The sequence below is a fragment of the Sturnira hondurensis genome, unplaced genomic scaffold (genome assembly GCF_014824575.4).
Source record: "Sturnira hondurensis isolate 20B ecotype Veracruz unplaced genomic scaffold, ASM1482457v3 Scaffold0002840, whole genome shotgun sequence".
Lineage (NCBI taxonomy): Eukaryota > Metazoa > Chordata > Mammalia > Chiroptera > Phyllostomidae > Sturnira > Sturnira hondurensis.
Window position 1 is genome coordinate 32285565 of NW_028075471.1, and position 19221 is coordinate 32304785.

Consider the following 19221-nt stretch of genomic DNA (forward strand, 5'->3'; position numbering starts at 1 on the left):
TGGAGGTTCAATGGTCCATCTGCAACAAGCTCCCTGTGAGAACGAGAACACGAAATGTGTCAGTAACTCTTCATCTACAGAAAGGGATCCTACTGGGTGCGCCATGGACTCCTCAACCTAATAAATGGGGTACGAAGCAGGTAGATGCAAACTTCTGTCACTTGTGAGCCAGGAGACTCACATATTTGTGCTATTTCTTGGAAAGCTGTCTTTCTCTGATGGCCATAAAACTGTCAACTGTCTTTCCAGTAGCTTAAAACCATTATTTTCAAGGTTCTGTGGTTGCCTGGCCCCAGCTAGGTAGTTATTGCCTAAGTGTTTTGGCTGCAGCAAGATGCCAGGTGGGGCTAGAGACACAAGTCAGCTTCCTGTCAGGCCTGGGCTTCTGGTGGGATGGCTGGGACAGCGGGGAGGCTGGCAGGGCCTATGTACCCATCGACCATTCTGCGGCTGTCACTGCCCTCTCTGGAACCCACTGCAGCAAGCTCTTACTCCTTCTAGAAGATTAATGAGGGGCTTCCGCACCCTGTACCCAGCAGGGACAGGGGCTGCAGGTGCAGAAGGCCAAGAGCAGGTAGGTGTGCAGGACAGAGGGCCCTTGTGATTTGACTCACTGGACCACCTCAGACTGGGAGCACCGCCACCTGGTCACTACCTGGCACACCTGGGCCCAGCAACATCAAGGATTCTCTTCCATAGGACTTCTGGGAGGTATTGATGTGAATCTCCAAGAGGGAAATGTAAATGGTAATAAGCACTGAACACATTTTGTTTAATGGCTCAACTGCTCCAACAATGGTGATGCACGTTCCAATAAATTCACTCCAATGCCAGAGACTGTGCTCGGTGCTCATCAAACAGCATCAGCCAGTCCCTGTCCTCTGGGAGCTAAGGGCTGCATGTGAAGAAAGAAAACGTGCTGGAATCCTTGAGTCGGTCACGGGACTGGATTCGGAGGCGGGGACAGCATCCAGGGCATGCAGTGCCCCCCTCTGGGGGTCTGTGCACAGTAACTTCAAGTGTCAAGCCCCGCCTTCCCTTAACCCCAATCTGGCAACAGCTGACCCAGAAATTTTCCAAGACCTATGCTCTATTATTGCCTCTGCCATTTATTCTTTCTTGAATCTTCCACCAGTTACTCAGTTCCCTCAGCCTGTTTCCTCACCATCTAATGGGATGGGCACCAGTAACTTGTTTAACCTGTTATGGAGTGAGTCTAGGCAGCAAGTTTTACACAGATTATGCTAACAAGCTAGCAAAACCAATGAACAGAAGCCCAGAAAGGCCTTTTATGTACCATGTGAGGTTTGTGGGCCAGTTTGAGGTCTGGAACTCCTGTTGCTGAGACTTCCATCGATCTGAAGATCTTTCAAGTCCACTGCAGGCCTGGGGAGGCAGACATGTTAGTCTGCTCCATGGTACTTACTTGTGGGCAGGTGGCTCCTGCCACGGTGGAGATGCCAACGTCACGCAGACTCAAAAACAGACAGAACTTTAGTACAATAAGGGGTGAGTGTCAGCTGTCACTTTGTACTTGACTCTCCTGCCCTAACCCACCTTTCTTTAGGCTTTTTTCCCCAGCCATCCTGAGGATAGTTTTATACAATTGCCCTTTCTTCAGAGTGGAAAAGATTTGGAGGGAAGCTAAGTTGCAGGCAGAGGGAACTGTGCTTCTGTACAGTCTGAGTCTCACGTCCGTATTTTATGCAGAATGGGAACTCGGGGCTTTCCGTTTCCGGAGGAGGCAGTTTGGAAGGACCTGAGTTGGCTGTGTGGTTGCTGCCACCCAGCAGCACACCAGTTTCCCCGCTGCAAGACACTGTATGACTCCATCTAATAGGTGGTATTTTTATCTCCTCCACAGAATGTGAATGGCATAAAGTACCATGCCAAGAATGGTCACAGAACACAGATTCGTGTCCGCAAACCATTCAAATGTCGTTGCGGTAAGAGTTACAAGACAGCTCAGGGCCTGCGGCACCACACAATCAATTTCCACCCCCCGGTGTCGGCCGAGATCATCAGGAAGATGCAGCAATAACATGCTGGTCGTAACTGTGCCAAGAAATCCTCACCAGCAGTTGCTGATTTTGAAAACAGCCACCTTTTTTCAGGGGGAGCATTCAGCAACCCTTTAAAGAATTAAATGCATGCTTTAAACTTTTTCTGTAATTTTGGAATGATGTATCTTTGTAGAGTCAATGATTTTGTACATTTGCACATGTAATCATCATACCATTTTCATTACTTTGATATAAGGTGCTAAAAAAAGCTCTAGGTTCTCAGCACATTGACCCCACAACAAACACGGTGGAGGGCAGGTTGCACATGTTCGGTTGTCTTGCAGTGATAGCAGCTGGGGGGGAGGGGCCGCACTGAGGTTTGTTTTTTTTCCCCAAGATTGTAACATGACTGAGGTTTTTCAACACATCAACTAAGTTCAAACCAAAATCATCATCAAACTGGTTACCATGCCTTACATAACGGAGTTAGAATTTGTGATTAGAAAGAGTTTAGGTAATGGAAATGTAAATTAAGAAAGAATGTTTAACATAATATGCTAAAAGTATTTTCATATTTAAATAACATACATAAAAGGTGTGCTTTCTGTGTCTTATCTTGCAAGTCCTTTTGCCCTTTGAAAAGCTGAAAATCTTGCCATCTGACTTACCAATTACCTTAGTGTTACAAATAGCATCTTTGTGCGAGTCTGTTCAGTTCTCATCGATGGAGCACATCCATTGAGTGCCTGGCTGGGTGCAAGGGGTTCGATCTGTGCAGACTGGTGTCTGCAGACTGAGATGCCCGTTTGACGAAGTACTTTTCCCTGAGATCTGTTAGGAAACACTTTGAAATACTTACGTGCAAATTGTGTGTGTACATTAGTTCTATCTTCATCTTTAGGTGAAGTTTTAAAGCACTTTGTAGTTCTCTATTGCCAACAGAGTTAATGTTTTATGTGTTGCCAATTCTTACAACCACTGCCCTAATAAACCTGTGGGTTGCAAACAAGAATTAAAATTCTAAGCACGGTTCAAAGAGAAACATTTTTTGTTAAGGACCCTATTGCTCCTTCATGTTGTTTTTAGACTTTTTTTAAAGGCACTTTCCTATCACATTGGAGATGTCTGTATTCCATGGAAAATGTCTGTTTAGCTTTATAAAACAATTTGCCGAAAAGAAATTGAGCCTTATTGACAATTAAGTGCTTTCTTGCAGCAGGTGGTCAGGGTGACTAATCTGTGACCTGTCGGAGTAACCTACGTCTGGACCATCCCTGAGGTTTTTCTCACCAACAGTACCATCATGCCTTGCGTGTCCTTTTCTCCCAAGTGCTATTCCTTAAACATGAGTTCACCAGTTGCCTCATATGCAATACAAATCGCTGAGATGGCCAACTGCTCACAAAACTGGTGAAAAGCAGAGTTGCATTGCTTAGAACTTTCTCCCTTATTCTCATTTGATTCAAGTTTTACAGCTGGAAAGCAGGTGTCCCTCCTCAGTTTTTCAGACATTTTGAAAAGACAAGACAGTTCTGTGAGCCGGATGAGTAAGCTTCTATATGCTTAAGTTGTGACTCACTCAGATGAGGAATTTTAAAGTTTTTGCAAAGACACTGCCCTCTCAGAATCCCCTCAGCTCTCCGCAGTGGTCTTGGTCCTGAGCATACAGTGCTATCCTGGATGGTTAAAAAAGGGTGATCCAGACAGGAAAAGCCACTACTTGGTGCATAAGAAGGTCCTACTTGGCTATTTCCTCTCTACCTATAATTGACCAAAATTTTCTGTAGGCTAGCAATTAGCTTCGCTCCTTCTAGTGCAAGAAACCGCAGGCTGGATGAGTAGTTCAACAGCTAAGCAGTCATAAAATAGTCATCGTGCATGTTAACATTTCTTTCAACTGTAAAACAAATTCCAGTTTCTACTTGCTTCTTCATTGTGACAGTATTACTAAGCAGGCAAGGATGGGAATATTTTGTTATACCGTGTATAGTGAATGTATTGTACTGTGTCTGTGAAAACTGTGCTTTAAATTATATTTTCATATGTTTTGTTGGGGACAGAGCACATTAAGTTTGAAAGTGACAGAGGTTTTAGAACTGAAGGCAATTTTCTCGAAATCCTGTCAAGAAAAGCTGCTTATAAATGTAAATGAAATCACATTTAAAATAAACCGTCTCTGACCCCAAATAAACGTGGCTCTTCAGTTTCCATGGTAAACTCGTCACAATGTCCGCTAACGAAAATAATCTTCCCGCTCAGCCCCTTGTGCTTCCTTAGGCTGCCTCCTTCCACCCTGCCCCTCCCCCAGTTCAGCTGACGCATGCAGATTGTAGTTTCGGTTTTTGCCGGACAACAGAACATCAAAACATGGGAGGCAAAAAAACGATAGAACTGTTTAGGAGAAATAAATCCACTATTTATTTAACTGGGAGACGTCAACATCCCTCGATCAGCAACACAAGATCCAGCCGAACCCAACAGTATCGATGAACTGTAGCCAACATTCACTGAACACAATACACAATGTCCAAGCCCACTCGGACTGTTCACCGAGAAAGACAACTGTAAGCCACAAGACACACTTTAACTCCTAAGAATATAAATCATACACAAAGCATGTTCTCAGACCACAACGGAATTTGGGCCTATTTTGATGTTTTCCAGCTGGAGGCAAAAAGCTACTCAAGTTCTAGGCTAGTAAGATGAACAATCCCATTTTACGGGTAGCAATACTAATGCAACAAAATTGCTCCCATCACTGAACATTCTCTCGGACACAGCCTGCTCCATCATGTGCCCGACCTGTCCTGTGGCCCCAGGTCAGCTCTGTCCTAAACATCTGGCCTCTGGCTGCCTGATGCTGTTTTCCCCTTAAACTCAAAGACTTTTATAGAGGGTTCCAGCAGTAGGCACATTCTCTCCTGGAAATACATACAAGAAACATGCTGTGCGACACAGCTCATATGTAGCACCCCAAAGGCCACCAGAGTGAATATGAGCATAATATCTTAAATAGCTCATCTGCTTTTGACAAGCTTGAATATTTTCAGAATAAAAATGCCAGTACTTAGTATTGTTAACATTCATAGTATAAGAGAAAGGAATATAGTTAAACCCTTTTTAAAATCCAGACTAAAAAAAGATGTTCAAGACACTAGGATTGAATGAAAAGCTATCTCAAATAAATTCGACAATAAAATTACCTCCAAAAACATGTCCTCTTTAATGTTAATGAGAATACTATACACAGCAGAGACATAACAAACATACTGCTTTCATCTGAGTTTGTGTGTTACATTTTTAATTACTGAGAATATCTCAACGTTATACTCCCATTAGGAAAAGGTGGGAAAGGAAAAGACACTCTCTGTGACTTTATGCCACAACGCCGCTACACAGATCACGTGACACGAAATGACTGTGCTGGCTCACCCGGGTCCACGTCCCCACGGGACAGAAGCAGACCCTGACAACGGCTAAAACAGAGCCAATGAGCAACATGTGCTGCCCATTAATTCCCAGAGCAAACGTTTCCAATGTATAAGACTATTTGCTGTACTACAAGCATATGCTCTCATTCTATATATGGCTCCATTTCTAAAGCAAGTTAAAGAAGAAACGCCATTTCATGGGCCAAATTATGGCATTCTCTGTATTCAACGAATTACTTTGCAAGACTCGTGATAAATGCTTTTTATTACATAATATTAGTAGTCATGCCCAATCACCAAGGCCAACAGAAACTTGTAAATATTCTGCTAAATAACACACTATAAGTACACATCTTTTCAGTGCAGCAACATTAAAATAATCCTTGTTTCCTTTAGTCATGTATTTTGCAAATTGGGGAATAAATAAAAATACAAACACCCAAGAACGTCTTTTCTTAAGCAGGTAAGAAAAAGAGGTTAGAATTCTATTTATTGATAAGCCAAAGGCTGGCCCTACCCTAGTAACACCCAACTCCAAGGGGACCTTGGTCAGAAAGGCACCGTAGAGGGTGCAGGGAAGTGACCGCCTGTGTTCTCCCTAGTGGTCTACTGGACATCATCTTTTTAAACTGCTAAGCTGTATGATTAACTCATAATAAAAAGTAACTAGTCAAAATTTAAAACATTCTGATCAAAGTGGGTCTGCACATGCCGCTCGAAGCCCTGCTGGTCGTAGTCGGGCGGGAACTGCTCGCTGCACATGGGGCACACCTTCCAGTGGCTCTCCACGTGCTCCTCGAACTTGCTCTGGTCGTAGTTGGGAGGGAACATCAACTCACACAGGGGACACTTCTTGTGGACATCGAAGCTTGAAATAAAGACGAAAAGAATTACAATTTCCAATACATTTCTAGCAGTACAGTATCCTTCAGGAAGTAACAAGCCTACATTGATCTAGTTAAGCTGATATTCACAGTAAACAACTTATCTTGAAAGTCCATTTATTCCAGAAACCTTTCCCTCCTCCTGAATGCTGGCTACTGACAACTGTGTGAACCATTCACAAAGCTTCTAAATTGTTTCACAACTGGATGGACAAAGGAAAACCGTTTTTCATTAAACTCTCTAAAATACAATCACACTATGTAAAATGAGGCTTAGTGACAAGAATTCTTCAATCTCTCACTAACAGGAGGTGGCTCCCGTGAGCCTGCGACTTCCTTCCCGACAGCCCTGGTTTAGCCACCTGCAGCAGTGCCTCCCGAAGGGCTTCCCGCCTGGAAGGCAGCCCTTTTCCCACCCACTTCCCCGGGCCCCACTCCGAGAGCTTCAGGTTCAGAAGGCGTGAGGTGGGCCCCTGATCACATGCATTTCTAACAAGTTTCCAGGGACCAAACTTTGAGAACCATGTTCCATGTAATCCATATTCTACACAAGAAAGAAAAATTACCTGGAATCAAAGCAGAAGCCTGTCGCATGCCCGTGCAAATGCTTACTGGGTCGGTCGGGAGCGGGGGGCACATTCTCGGCCTCCTGCAAAAGATAATTGTGCAGCTTTTGAGGAACGTGAGACGGAACCTAAGTTCTTTAACCCAATCACACCAGGACACAGAAAATAAGATCCCTCTTTCAAAAACTTTACTTCTGTTACCATTCGATTCGATTTTCACAAAGTTGATTTTCTTACCAAATATTTCACTGTGAATTAAGTGTTACTGTCTTGAAAGGAGCAGGAGTCAGTGGGATGGAAAGTGTATCACACCTGTGCGTGTGAACAAGTACAGATCATCCAACTTTTCTGAACCTACATGTAGGTAACTGTGACTTTTTATTGTTACATAAAAATCTCAACCCTGCCTTCTTTTTCCTATAATTCTCACTTGGTACCTTAATTTGCAAGACAGTACCTTCTCTGACAGCATACATCCACTGCACAATACATAAAAGTTGTGAGTAAATACAAACTAGGTAACCCCGCCAGTATGCACAGGCACTGGGCCCACGCACACTCAAGCCCAGCTGGAGTACCACGTGAAAGCAAAGCACCAAACCTCTCGAAAGCTTGGAGTGAACGAAACTCAAAATCAAATATTTGATTAAGGATTGTCAATGAAGACCCCTAAAAACCTGTAAATCTGAGTTTCAGTATGAAAGAAACATTGGCTTCAAGTTCCAGGCCCCGACCCCTGTGGTCACTTTTTGGAGATCTGTGCAGGCTCCATCAGCAACCCGACAAGCCCTCTCTTTAATCAAAAGCAGCCGAATTGCCCTGGCTGGTGTAGCTCAGTGGATTGAGCTCGGGCCTGCGAACCAACAACCGCGGTTCAATTCCCAGTCAGGGCACATGCCTGGGTTGCAGGCCAGTTCCCAGCGGGGGACTCGCGAGAGGCAACCACACATTGATATTTCTCTCTCTCCTTCCTTTCCTCTCTAAAGATAAATAAATAAAATCTTTAAAAAAAAAAGCAGCCGCATCATGGCAAGTGCCCATCTGCCTCCTTCCCCTGTGCAGCTCTGAGCTGCTCACGTGCTGAACGGACAGCACATGGACAGGCAGAGCTGGGCAGTCACGCTTGCCCCAGAGCCGCCACTCATGGGCTAAGGAGTCTGTCGTGGACGAGGCACCAGAAAAGTGTCTGTGGTACGCAACTCGACATGAACGAACAAACTGAGGTGGCCTTCTGGGGGCAAGGGGTGCCTACTGTTCTGATGGTGACCCCCCCCCCAAACACTCAGAGAAAGGGCTTGAGAGGCTTTTTCTTTCCTGTTCATCACACGAGAAAAAGCTTTTGTTTACATTCATGATACTTAGGATATATATCCTTGGGCCAAAGGAAAATACAGGAGAGATAATGAAGGATTAGGGGAAATACAACAAGTACTTATAGATTTCCAACATTAAAAGTCTTTAAGTTACTAAAACCCAGACAGCTTTTAAATCTAGAGATACAAAAAGGAAAAATAATGCAGATCATTCAACCTGCTAAACTTAAGGCGACTGAAACATGGAAACTGCTTCAGCAACTACATATCACATAATGAACAGTTTTCTCGTTTTTCTTTAAAAAAAGAAAATCTTTGAAATGGTATTTAGGGAAATAGACTTCTGGTCAAGACAGAGGCATAGATAAACACGGCTCACCTCTTTGCACAATCATAACAAAAATTACAACTAAACTACAAAACAATTATCACCCAGAATCATCAGAAAGTGGAGCTGTATGAAGTCCCACACCAAGGAGTTAAAGAAGTCACCTCCATTCGGGCAGGCGAGGGGGAGACCTGGAATGCGCAGGCCCGCACCCACACATGGATAAACATCAGGAGGGACACCTGTCGAGCAAGAGATCCCAGAACCCAGGGTTCCGGTACCAAGAAGGTAAATCCCCACAACTTCTGCTGGCAAAAACCAGTGGGAGTTGGGGCAGTGGAAGAAACTGTGATTCTCAGGTGTTACTTCTTAAAGGACCACAAAAGTCTTAGGACTCGCACAGACTCACTCCCTCTGGGCTCCAGCACCGGGGCAGCACTGGAAGGGCGCCAGTGGCATATGGGGGGAAACAGAAGTGTCTGGCATCGGGGTCAGCACCGACGGACAGCTTCCTCCCAAAGTTCCAGAGCTCAGGCAGGGGCCACTGTCCCATTTCTGAGCCCTCCACACAGAGCCACAGAGAGGTGACACAGTATCTGAGACTCCATCAACCTGGCTCACACAGGTTGCCCTGCCCTGGCAAGTACCTAGAGTTCCGCCCCTCCAACTTACGGGTACACTTTCCCACAACACGCCACGCTACTAAGACAGGGAGTCAAGCAGCTCTACCTAATACATAGAAACAAACACAGGGAGGCTGCCAAAATGAGGAGACAAGGAAACATGGCCCAAATGGAAGAACAGAATAAAATTCCAAACAAAATGGAGGTAAGCAATCTATCAGAGGCAGAATGCAAAACACTGGTTATAAGAATTCTTAAGGAACTCACTGGGTACTTCAACAGCATAAAAAAGACCCAGGAGGAAATGAAGGTTACACTAAATGAAATAAATAAAAATTTACAGGGAATCAGCAGTGGAGGGATGAAGCCAAGGATCAAATCAATGACCTGGAACATAAGGAAGAAAAAAACATTCAATCAGAACAAGAAAAAAGAATCCAAAAAATGAAGATAAGGTAAGGAGCCTCTGGGACAACTTCAAACATACCAATATTCGAATCACAGGGGTGCCAGAAGAGAAAGGGAAGGGAATGAAAGAAAAATGAACACTTAACTTGAAAAAATAATGAAAGAAAACTTCCCTAATTTGGTGAAGGAAACAGACATGCAAGTCCAGGAAGTAGAGAGAGTCCCGAACAGTTAGTTGAACCCAAAGAGGCCCACTCCAAGACATATCATAATTAAAATGACAAAGGTTAAAGATGAAGAGAGAGTTTTAAAAGCAGCAAGAGAATGCAGAGTTACCTACAAAGGAGTTCCCATAAGACTGGCAGCTGATTTCTCAAAAGATACTTTGCAGGATAAAAGGAACTGGCAAAAAGTATTCAAAGGGATGAGAAGCAAAGATCTACAACCTACATTGCTCTATCCAGCAAAGTTATCATTTAGAATGGAAGGGCAGATAAAGTGCTTCACAGACAAGATGAAGTTAAAGGAGTTCATCATCACCAAGCCATTATTATATGAAATGTTTATAAAGGGACTCCTTTTTTAAAAAAGGATCAAAACAATGAACATTTAATGGAATAAATTGGTAACTATCAACAATTCAATCTCAAAAACAAACTAAGCAAACAAGCAGAACAGAAACAGAACCACAGACACGGAGAGCATTTGGAGGGTTACCAGTTGGGAAGGGCAGAGAGGGGGAAAGGTGCAGGGATTAAGACCTACAAACTGGCAGATGCAGACAAAGGCCTGTTAGGAACCATATACCTAGGTAATGGAGAAGCCAAAGAACTTACACACGTGACCCATGGACATGAACTAAGGAGAGACTGCCAGAGGGAATGGGAGTACTATGTGGAAGGAAAAACTGAGACAACTATAATATCATAATAAAATATATTAAAAATTAAAAAATGGTACTTAGGAAAATAGTGAGAAAAGATAAAAAGGAAACTCTTGATAGTCTACCTTGATGACATTCAAAATACTTGATGACAGACATTTATAATAAAATATAACTTTCTGGGAGTCAAAAATATAATGGAAACCCTCCCTGTCTCATAATGGCTAAGAGCTTACACCAATTTACAGCCTCAACAAAGCAGTCAGTGGGCAGGAGTCCACCGCTAGTTAAGACGCTACACTCAGACCACCTGTCAGGTCGGCCCTGCCTGTAAATACACTGAGGTGAGAGGAGAGCAGTTCATACTGAATAGTCCTAAGTCACAGGTACATTGATAATGCTGGCCATATTATTGTGTCTTTTAATCACCTACTACCTAATAAAACAAAAGCAGGACTCAACTAGAACTCCAGATGTTATAATGAGACATACTAAGTACGCTCCGGTGAAATAAGAAATCCTACCACCTGCTCATAAAGTCTCTCATGATATTGACATGCAAAAGGACCAGTCAAATATCACTCACAAATACTACATTCATTCTATTTTACTCATTAAGGACAGTGAGTTTCCCAAACCATGAGAGACTGAACACAACCAATTAAGTTGGGGAGTGAGACTAGTAAGGCAGGCCCACTGCCGGCAACAGCTCCTGGTAAAAAGAAAAACAGACAAAACTCTGAGTGTTGATAGTATTTCAACATTGGATCCCACAGCTTTACATCTTAAAAGAACATGATAGCATATTTAATGTTGACTTTTAAATTAATAAGCTTAAGCCATCAAGGTTATATTAGATATTCTTTAAGAAGGCAGAGAATCACGTATTCTAGGTTAGAAAGATTTCCACCCCGAAACTACTAAATTAGGTTTTAGAACTGAAAAGGTTGTCAACCCAAAAGAATTTTGAATAGCAGGTTTTTAAGTCTCAGTACCTAGTAGTTTGGTTAAACTGCTAAGATAATCTTCTAAGCAAATTTTATTGGAAATACCATACTGAAATCTACTTTGAACAGTTCCAAATAATTAAATCTTTTGTAATTTTCAACAGCATTTTAATCTCTGCAAAAGTCTAAAGCACCTTACATTGTTCATCGATCTTTAGACCTATCAGCACAGTACCATTTTGATGACAAATTGGTCATTAAGCAAATGAAACAAGCTACAGTAAACTGCTCTACTTGAAACTCAAACACTTCTGGGACTATATCCAAAGAAACCCAAGACATCATTTAAAAGGACACACGCCACCCCCACAGTCACGGCAGCATTACTTACAACAGCCGAGACTGGGGAGCAGCCGGAGTGCCCGTCAGGAGATGAGTGGGTAAAAACCTGTGTTACATTTACACAATGGGATACTGCTCAGATGTAAAAAAGAAGGAAATACTACCTTTTATAACAGCATACATAGATGGACTTGAAGAGCATTATTATAAGTGAAATAAGCCAGTCAGAGAAAGACAAGTACTATATGATCTCACCTATATGTGGAATCTAATGAATAAAATAAACCAACGAACAAAACAGAAACAGATTCAGAGAATGACTGACACCTGTCAGAGGGGAGTGGGGTTGAGTGAAAAAGGAATTAAGAAAAAACCCCTCATAGACAAAGACAAACATATGGTGATTCACAGATGGAGGAAAGGGGGGTGTTGGGGGTAGAAGAGGGCAAAGGGGGGATAAATGGTGATGGGAGGAGACCTGACTTGGGACAGTAAACACACAATACACAGATGATGTTTTAGGGCTGTATACCTGAAACCTGTGTAACTTTCTTAACCAATGTCACCCCAATAAACTCAATTACAAGTAATGTACTGTGACGCTAAAGGCGCCAAAAATTAAGTTTGGGAACCTCTGCTTTCAGCCCATTTGACAGGTGGTTAAAGACCACAGCTTCTCTAGCCAATGCGATGAGGCTCAAATCCTGGGCTCACTCTTCCCAGCAGTGAGATACGGGGCAAGCCAGTTAAGATGCCTCGCAGCACCGCGCCATAGAGATGGCACCTGTTCCTACCCCCAAGGACCGCTAGGAAGAACGAGTGAGTTGATGCCTTTAAAGGGCTAAGCAGTAGCTGGTAAACACAGCTGCAGAAACGTCTGTTGCCATCGCCATCATCATAATCATGTTAGAGCTGTTGCCAGTGCAATTATTAGTAAAGAGGGAGTCATAAAAGGTTTTTAAGCTAATGGCTGACCAGTTTCCGGTCCAGAAGGAGGAGCTATGGCAGGTGTGTGACTGGAACAAGCTGTCTTAAGCCTGACTCAAAGCCGCTGGGTCCTGGGGCTGTTAATCACTCCCAGGGCAGAAAACCAAAGAAAAGGAACAGGTCAAGTCAAATTTGTTTTCCATATTCTAACTAAAATTACTTACTAAAATACTTCAGTTGCAAGTGATTATTTTTGTTGTTGTAATGACAATTTTTTAAAGAAAACAAGGACTGAAGGTACATAAAAATAAATTTCTGCTAATGTGAAAAATCTGACTGCAAAAACACAATTACCCAAGGTGTGCCTGTTAAGAGCCCTTCCGTCTCATTACCAAATCTAAGCATGTCAGCAAATGAGCACAAGCCTCTAACACTGCTTCTCATGGGTTTGCAGAAGGGCAAAGCACACAGATCAGAAAGAACATTCTCCTAATTAAACTGCAGCAGATGACTACGAAAGAGAAGGCCTCGTCGCACGTAACATCTGTGCTAGGAATGATCAGATTAAATATGCAAAATGTGAAGTAAAGGTATGAAAAAGCAGTAAAATGATACTCTAGACCTTAAATAGGCTACAAAAGTTCTGACAGGTTTCCTAATTATTCCCAGTAATGGACACAGGAGGCCAAAAGGCAGAAGAGAGAAATACATTTTTCTCCATTATAACTGTTGAGCACTAGGGCTAAAATCAGGTCTGTCTAAACACTGATCAGTTTCTGCAAAGGTTAATAGCAATTAAATGCAGCAAACTATATTAAATGAGAAAACAGGTCATGATACCACTGTACTTGCAAAGAGCACGATAAAGCATTTCTTTCAAACTCATCTGAATGCACAGGAAATCCATGGGAGCTGCTGTGTAGAAAAGAACCTATTTACTAAATGAAATCCCTTAAATGAAATCAAAGTAATAATGATGTGCTACACAAACTAACTCAATTATCGTCACTATTGTGTTGCTGAGAGATTAAATACTACCGACGTGTGAAACAGTATTTCTTTGAAAAAGAATGACACACACAATTCCCTCGTTTTCTAGCTGAAGCCCACCTTCAGAAGCAAAGGAGACTATAAATGCTAAAGTGCACAGACGCATACTGCGGCCTGGGATGGTCATCAACACTTCGCTTCATCCAGCCTAGTGCAGCTACATCGAAAGAATACAGCAAATTACTTAGTGAAAATTAAAATTAAACTCTCTGTGGCTAGAGTTAGTAATACTGTATTGTATATTTGAAGGTTACTAAAAGTAGATCTTAATGTCTACTTAACAATGGGATCTTAAATAACAATGGGAAAACTTGTAACTGAAAAGGATGTGAAGTAGACTTACACTGATCAGTTCACAGACACAAGTATCAAATCACCATGAAACTAATATAGTGTTATATGTCAGTTCTGTCTCAATTTTTTTAAAAATTAAATTGTTCCTATTTTGAGGTCATTCTCCAAACTTAGTATTTTACTTCAGTAAAAATCCTAATGTATAAATAAATATGCAGCATATTAAACTTGCTGCATATTTAAACTGAAATACAAGCAGGTTTTTTGAAAAATCAAGTAATCAAGTGCACACAAAAGCACACACTCTCTCAAAACACACATGACCACGTGACTTGCTATGTGGGAGAGAAAATGAAAGGGATGGGCTCAGAACACAGAAACTCGGTTTACTTTACTATCCTCGGGGTCTTCCAAACCATCGGGCCGACTGAGGTTCCGAGCAGGCTGGCTGCAGACGACATTATCTTCCAGTCCCCAGGAGGCTGCTCGCACAGGTGGCCTCTGGATTTCATCTGGGTAAAAAGCACCATCTGCTCCATCTGGAAAAAAAAAATTATGCAGGGGAAGGGTGAAACCTGGCACTAAAACTGGAATCTCTGTGTAGAGCGATGATGAACAGGATATAAAAAAACATCTTAGCACATCAAAAACAAAATGCCTTTATTTCTAATCCAAGTGATTTTTAAAACCAAGAACTATATATAATAGCAAATAGACCATTCATTCCCGGGACATCACTTCTGGATGAAGCCAGATGGTGTTAAACGTTAAAACTGCTCATTATAATGTTTCTATTAGCACTGACTGTACCAGGGGTTCTCTAATCCCACAAAGACATAAACAAACAAAAAGAAAAAACTCCCAATTCGGCTAACCCCAAACCAGAAATATTTTAATAACCTCTGGCTTCCTGTGTTGCGTAAGGATTCCCATACTGCAGGACTGGCTGAGTGTCTGGAACTGCTGAAACGTGACCGCTCTGCCCTGAGCACGTGTCGAGACCCTGTGAAGTCTGACGGGGACTCTGGGAATTCTGACCTTCCGTTTTCCCTTCTGCTTGATTTTCTAGACTCCTTTTAAGTTCCTAAAATTAACAAAACCAAATGTAAGTAAAGCAACCACGTATTTTATAACAAGGGCAACATTAAAAGTTTAGCCAAAATATAACAGTAGAATTACTTCCCTATTACAGTAGTTCCCCTTTATCCACAGTTTGCTTTCTGTGGTTTCAATTACCCATGGTCAACTCTAGTTCAAAAAAAGTTAAATGAGAAATTCCATAAACAATGCATAAGTTTTAAACTGCATGTGATGAAATCTTACTGCATCCTGTTCCGCTCCGCCCAGGGCAGGAGCCATCCCTTCCCAGCACACCCACTGGCACCTTTGTCACTCGGTAGCTGTCTCCGGGTTACAAGGCTGGTCTTGCAGTGCCTGTATTCGAGCAACCCTTACTTTACTTAATCGTGGCCCCAAGCTTTACCACAGAAATGTGGATATTAGAAAAAACTCCCAGTACATGTAACATAGGTTCAATGCCATCCAAGGTTTCAGGCATCCCCTGGGGTCTTGGAATGTACCCCCACGGATTAAGTGAGGGGACTGCTATTATGTTTTGAAGTGTACTTTTGGAAAGGCTGGCTCTCAACTTCTCATAAATGCCCTGTCCACATACAACAAAATAAGAAAGAGGGATAAAGTCCAACGTACTTTCAAATTTATCTGTGCCAAGAAAGCATTTTTTTTTATTGAGCTGAGGAAAAATGGAATCTCTTACAACTTAGCTATTAATAAACCTATTTAGTCTCCATTCCCAATTCCTGACACAGGTCCTAAAACTCTTAGAGTTTACTGAATCATAGGAGTGCCCAGTTCATGACAAGCCCTTTTAAACTTGAGACCATCCTGAATTATGTCAGCTGGTGGGCCCTCCAGTTGTTTCACCAGAAACACCAAGCACATGGCTGTAGAGAGCTGGAGATTTTAGCACTCAACCCCATCTCTAGGGATGCAGAAGACTAAGTTAAATCACTTGGCCAATGATTTAATCAATCATACTTGTGCACCAAGACTCCAGACTGAAAATTCTTACACAGGGTTAGGGGAACTTCCAGTTGATGAAAACATCACATGTTAAGATTGCCATACACCAGCTCTGGCTCGTGCAGTTCAGTAGATTGAGCACCAGTCTACGTAGCTAAGGGTCGCCAGTTCAATTCCCAGTCGGGCCACATGCCTGGGCTGTAGGCCAGGCCCCCAGTAGGGGTTCACAAAAGGCCACCGCACACTGATGTTTCTCTCCTTCTTTCTCCCTGCCTTCCCTTCTCTCTAAAAGTAAATCAATAAAATCTTAGAAATTAAAAAAAGAAACAAACAATTCCCTATGTCTTGGAGAGGACATGGAGGCTCGGCGACGCCCCATCCCCACCCTGCCCCACACATCTCTTCCATTTGGCTGTTCCTGAGATGTACATTAAAGTAATCATAAGCAGTGTTTTCCTGTATTTTGCAAGAATGACTCAAAGAACTCTCAGGAAAAGGGGTAGCAGGGGCCCATGCAGCACTCAGTCGGCCTCGAAAACGAACTGAACTGTAGTAACCCAGGTGACGTCACAGAACTGCTGGAGCACAAAGGGGCGTGAAGCAAGGCTCTTCCTCCTTACAGAATGCCAAGGGGCACGCAGGGAGGAAGTGATGGATTTGAAAAATCAGACTTCTGCAACTGACTCAGTAGTGTCCTCCACATCTGAGGTCTATCTAGCACTCCGAAAGGCTTTTTACCACTCATCATTTCGGAAAACTACCCCCGGTCACTTAAACTACTGATCAGTTCACTGAGTTGTGTAGATCTTTCAAATGCTGACACACCTCACTCAACAGTTGTTTTAAGTCACACTCCTAATATTACCACCCGTCTCATTAGTCTGTAAGCACTGGGAAGTACTGAGCTTAAGGTAGCAGATAAAAGGTTCCCAAAATTCTAGTTTTACTTAAAAGACTGAATTTCATCATTGGCAAGAAATACTATTGATTGTTTTTCCTTAAAGTAACAGGTTCACTTCATGTTTTTTAAGTAATGTCTACCAAACACCCAAGTCTGAACATCCAGATTTCATCTATCAGTCTGTTCTTTAAAATAGAAATAATGCCCCATGAAAAGAGAGGCCGGTTCAGCCCACAACTCCAGCAACTGCCCAAGTGCTTTCCCTAAGACAACCACTGCATAGTACTTCATTAGGCAGCAGCAGTGCTTTGGGGTACTTCCCATTTCATCACACAGAACATTAAAAGGATGTGGACCCCAGGGTGAAACTTCAACGAAATTAACGATTTTACCCTTTCATCGTCTTAAGCGAAAGGGCTTTTAAAGAAAACTGTCAATGCACAGTGGGGATGCTACAGTAACTGCCAGCACACTGTGATGCCATTACTGAGATGTAAATACACGTGTCAGCAGCCTCCCCACCAGTGTTTTCACAAGTGTGCAAATGTAACATGGGGGATGAGGCGAAGCAAATAATATTGTGGTATTACAAAGAGTTTTATCTTTATAAACTTACAAAAGGAAATGAGAACCCTGCTCCCATAGTACACAGGTAAGCATTTTTACATTCCAAAGGTATGCTCTGATTGAATATTGTGTTATAATCATTTAACAACTTCTAATATGCTGCCTATTACCAAAAAACAAAAAGATAAATGCATTATTTATACCTGTGAAATTTTTTACTCTTTTCCTAAACTTAAACAATGTAAAATTTGTTTTACTGTTAAATATAAAATACGTACAAAGACACCCTGGCTGGTGTGGCTCAGTGGACTGAGCACCAGCCTGTGAACTACACAGTTCCTGGTTCGATTCCCAGTCAGGGTACATGCCTGGGTTGTGAGCCAGGTCTCCAGTGAGGGATGCACGAGAAGCAACCACACAATGATGTTTCTCTCCCTCTCTTTCTCCCTCTTTCCCCCTCTCTGAAAATAAATAAAATCTTTAAAAAAATGTACAAAGACTAAACTAAGTTTCAACACTGAAGCATTTTCTCGTATTATAAAGTATTTTAAAATACTCAACACAAGATATTTTCATCTAGGAGTCTCAAGAGGTCTCTTTTACTCATTAGCTGTTTGTCCAAACACCATCCTCACATGAACTGTAAAGTCCGTCTCTTCACAAAGCTGTATGGTCACTCAGTGTCATGTAAAACATATTTTAAAGTGCACTGCTCAATACCTGCTCCCGGGAGAGGCTTTCCCAATGTGAGGTTAGACCATTTATTTCTTTGTCTTTCTCTGCCAACTGAAGCTAAATTTTTAAAAAATGTAATTAATCATTTTCAATATCTACTCTCTCCTTACACTTCCAGCTTTTATACCATTCTATCAACACAACTGCTATTCCCACATCCATGTGTTTTCCTTGGTTGCTACTCTTTGACATCTGAGTTACTTGCCAGCACTGACCCAGTCCCCCCACTCCGAAAACCTCCCCCACGTTCACACGGAGCTGCACCCACACTACTGCCCCCTCGTGCTCTGTGTGTCCGCTCCTTCAAAATCACAAATACAGGTATTCTGCAAAGTTCCTTCTTCAGCTTCTCTCCTCTACATTCTCTCTGAAAACTCCCTTTCTTCTATGTTTTCAACTATCATCCCCATAGGAATAAATCACAAGTACTAAGTCATATGCCACACTCGTTCTTTCTTAACTTCCAAATCTGCCTTTTTAATTGATGGTTAGCCATGTTTTCACGGCTGTCTTTCTGTACTGCAAGGGCAAAATGTCCCAAATGTACTATTTTTGGGGGGGGGGGGGTGAATTGATATTATGAATCTCAGAACCCACTGTAATTGATGCTACAAAATTAAGAATACTCCTCCTTTCTCTCCTTCTTCCCCTCCCAACACTTTCCAGTCTCTAGGTCATTTGCTCATTCATTCAACAACTACCCACTGTTCATCTATGACAGCAACAGCACTATGGACACAAGCGAAACTACTCTTCAATGATCTTTCCCCTAACAATGGCTTTCAAAGGTTTCCTTGATAAACTCGTATCCTTTTCCATGGTAGACGATCAGGGAAGGTACCCAAGGAGGTTACCCTCACCAATTCATCCCAAGACTACTTCTTCCTGATTTTCTTACCTTCAAAAATGCTTCCCACCTACAAATCCTCTCCGTGACACGGAATTATTTTCAAAAAGACCCACTCTAGTCGGGTTC

At 42.4% G+C, this 19221-nt stretch overlaps 2 protein-coding genes across 5 annotated transcripts in view; one reads left to right on the forward strand and one right to left on the reverse strand.

The window, feature by feature from the left end:
* Positions 1-3771, forward strand: part of JAZF1 (JAZF zinc finger 1) — a 305194-nt gene extending 301423 nt beyond the window's left edge. Inside the window, exon 5 of the mRNA XM_037041241.1 lies at positions 1865-3771. Within this exon, the coding sequence (XP_036897136.1) occupies positions 1865-2041 (177 nt within the window). The 3' untranslated portion in view covers positions 2042-3771. The remainder of the gene's footprint in view (positions 1-1864) is intronic.
* Positions 3772-4397: 626 nt separating this feature from the next.
* Positions 4398-19221, reverse strand: part of TAX1BP1 (Tax1 binding protein 1) — a 51918-nt gene continuing 37094 nt past the window's right edge. For 3 of the 4 annotated variants that reach the window (XM_037041238.1, XM_037041236.1, XM_037041237.1), the window contains exons 14-18: positions 18231-18302; positions 14900-15083; positions 14390-14538; positions 6885-6967; positions 4398-6302 (exon numbers count right to left, since the gene is read on the reverse strand). In XM_037041238.1, coding sequence (XP_036897133.1) covers positions 6101-6302; positions 6885-6967; positions 14390-14538; positions 14900-15083; positions 18231-18302 — 690 coding nt within the window. In that variant the 3' untranslated portion in view covers positions 4398-6100. The remainder of the gene's footprint in view (positions 6303-6884; positions 6968-14389; positions 14539-14899; positions 15084-18230; positions 18303-19221) is intronic. The other variant, XM_037041240.1, reaches the window with a different exon arrangement.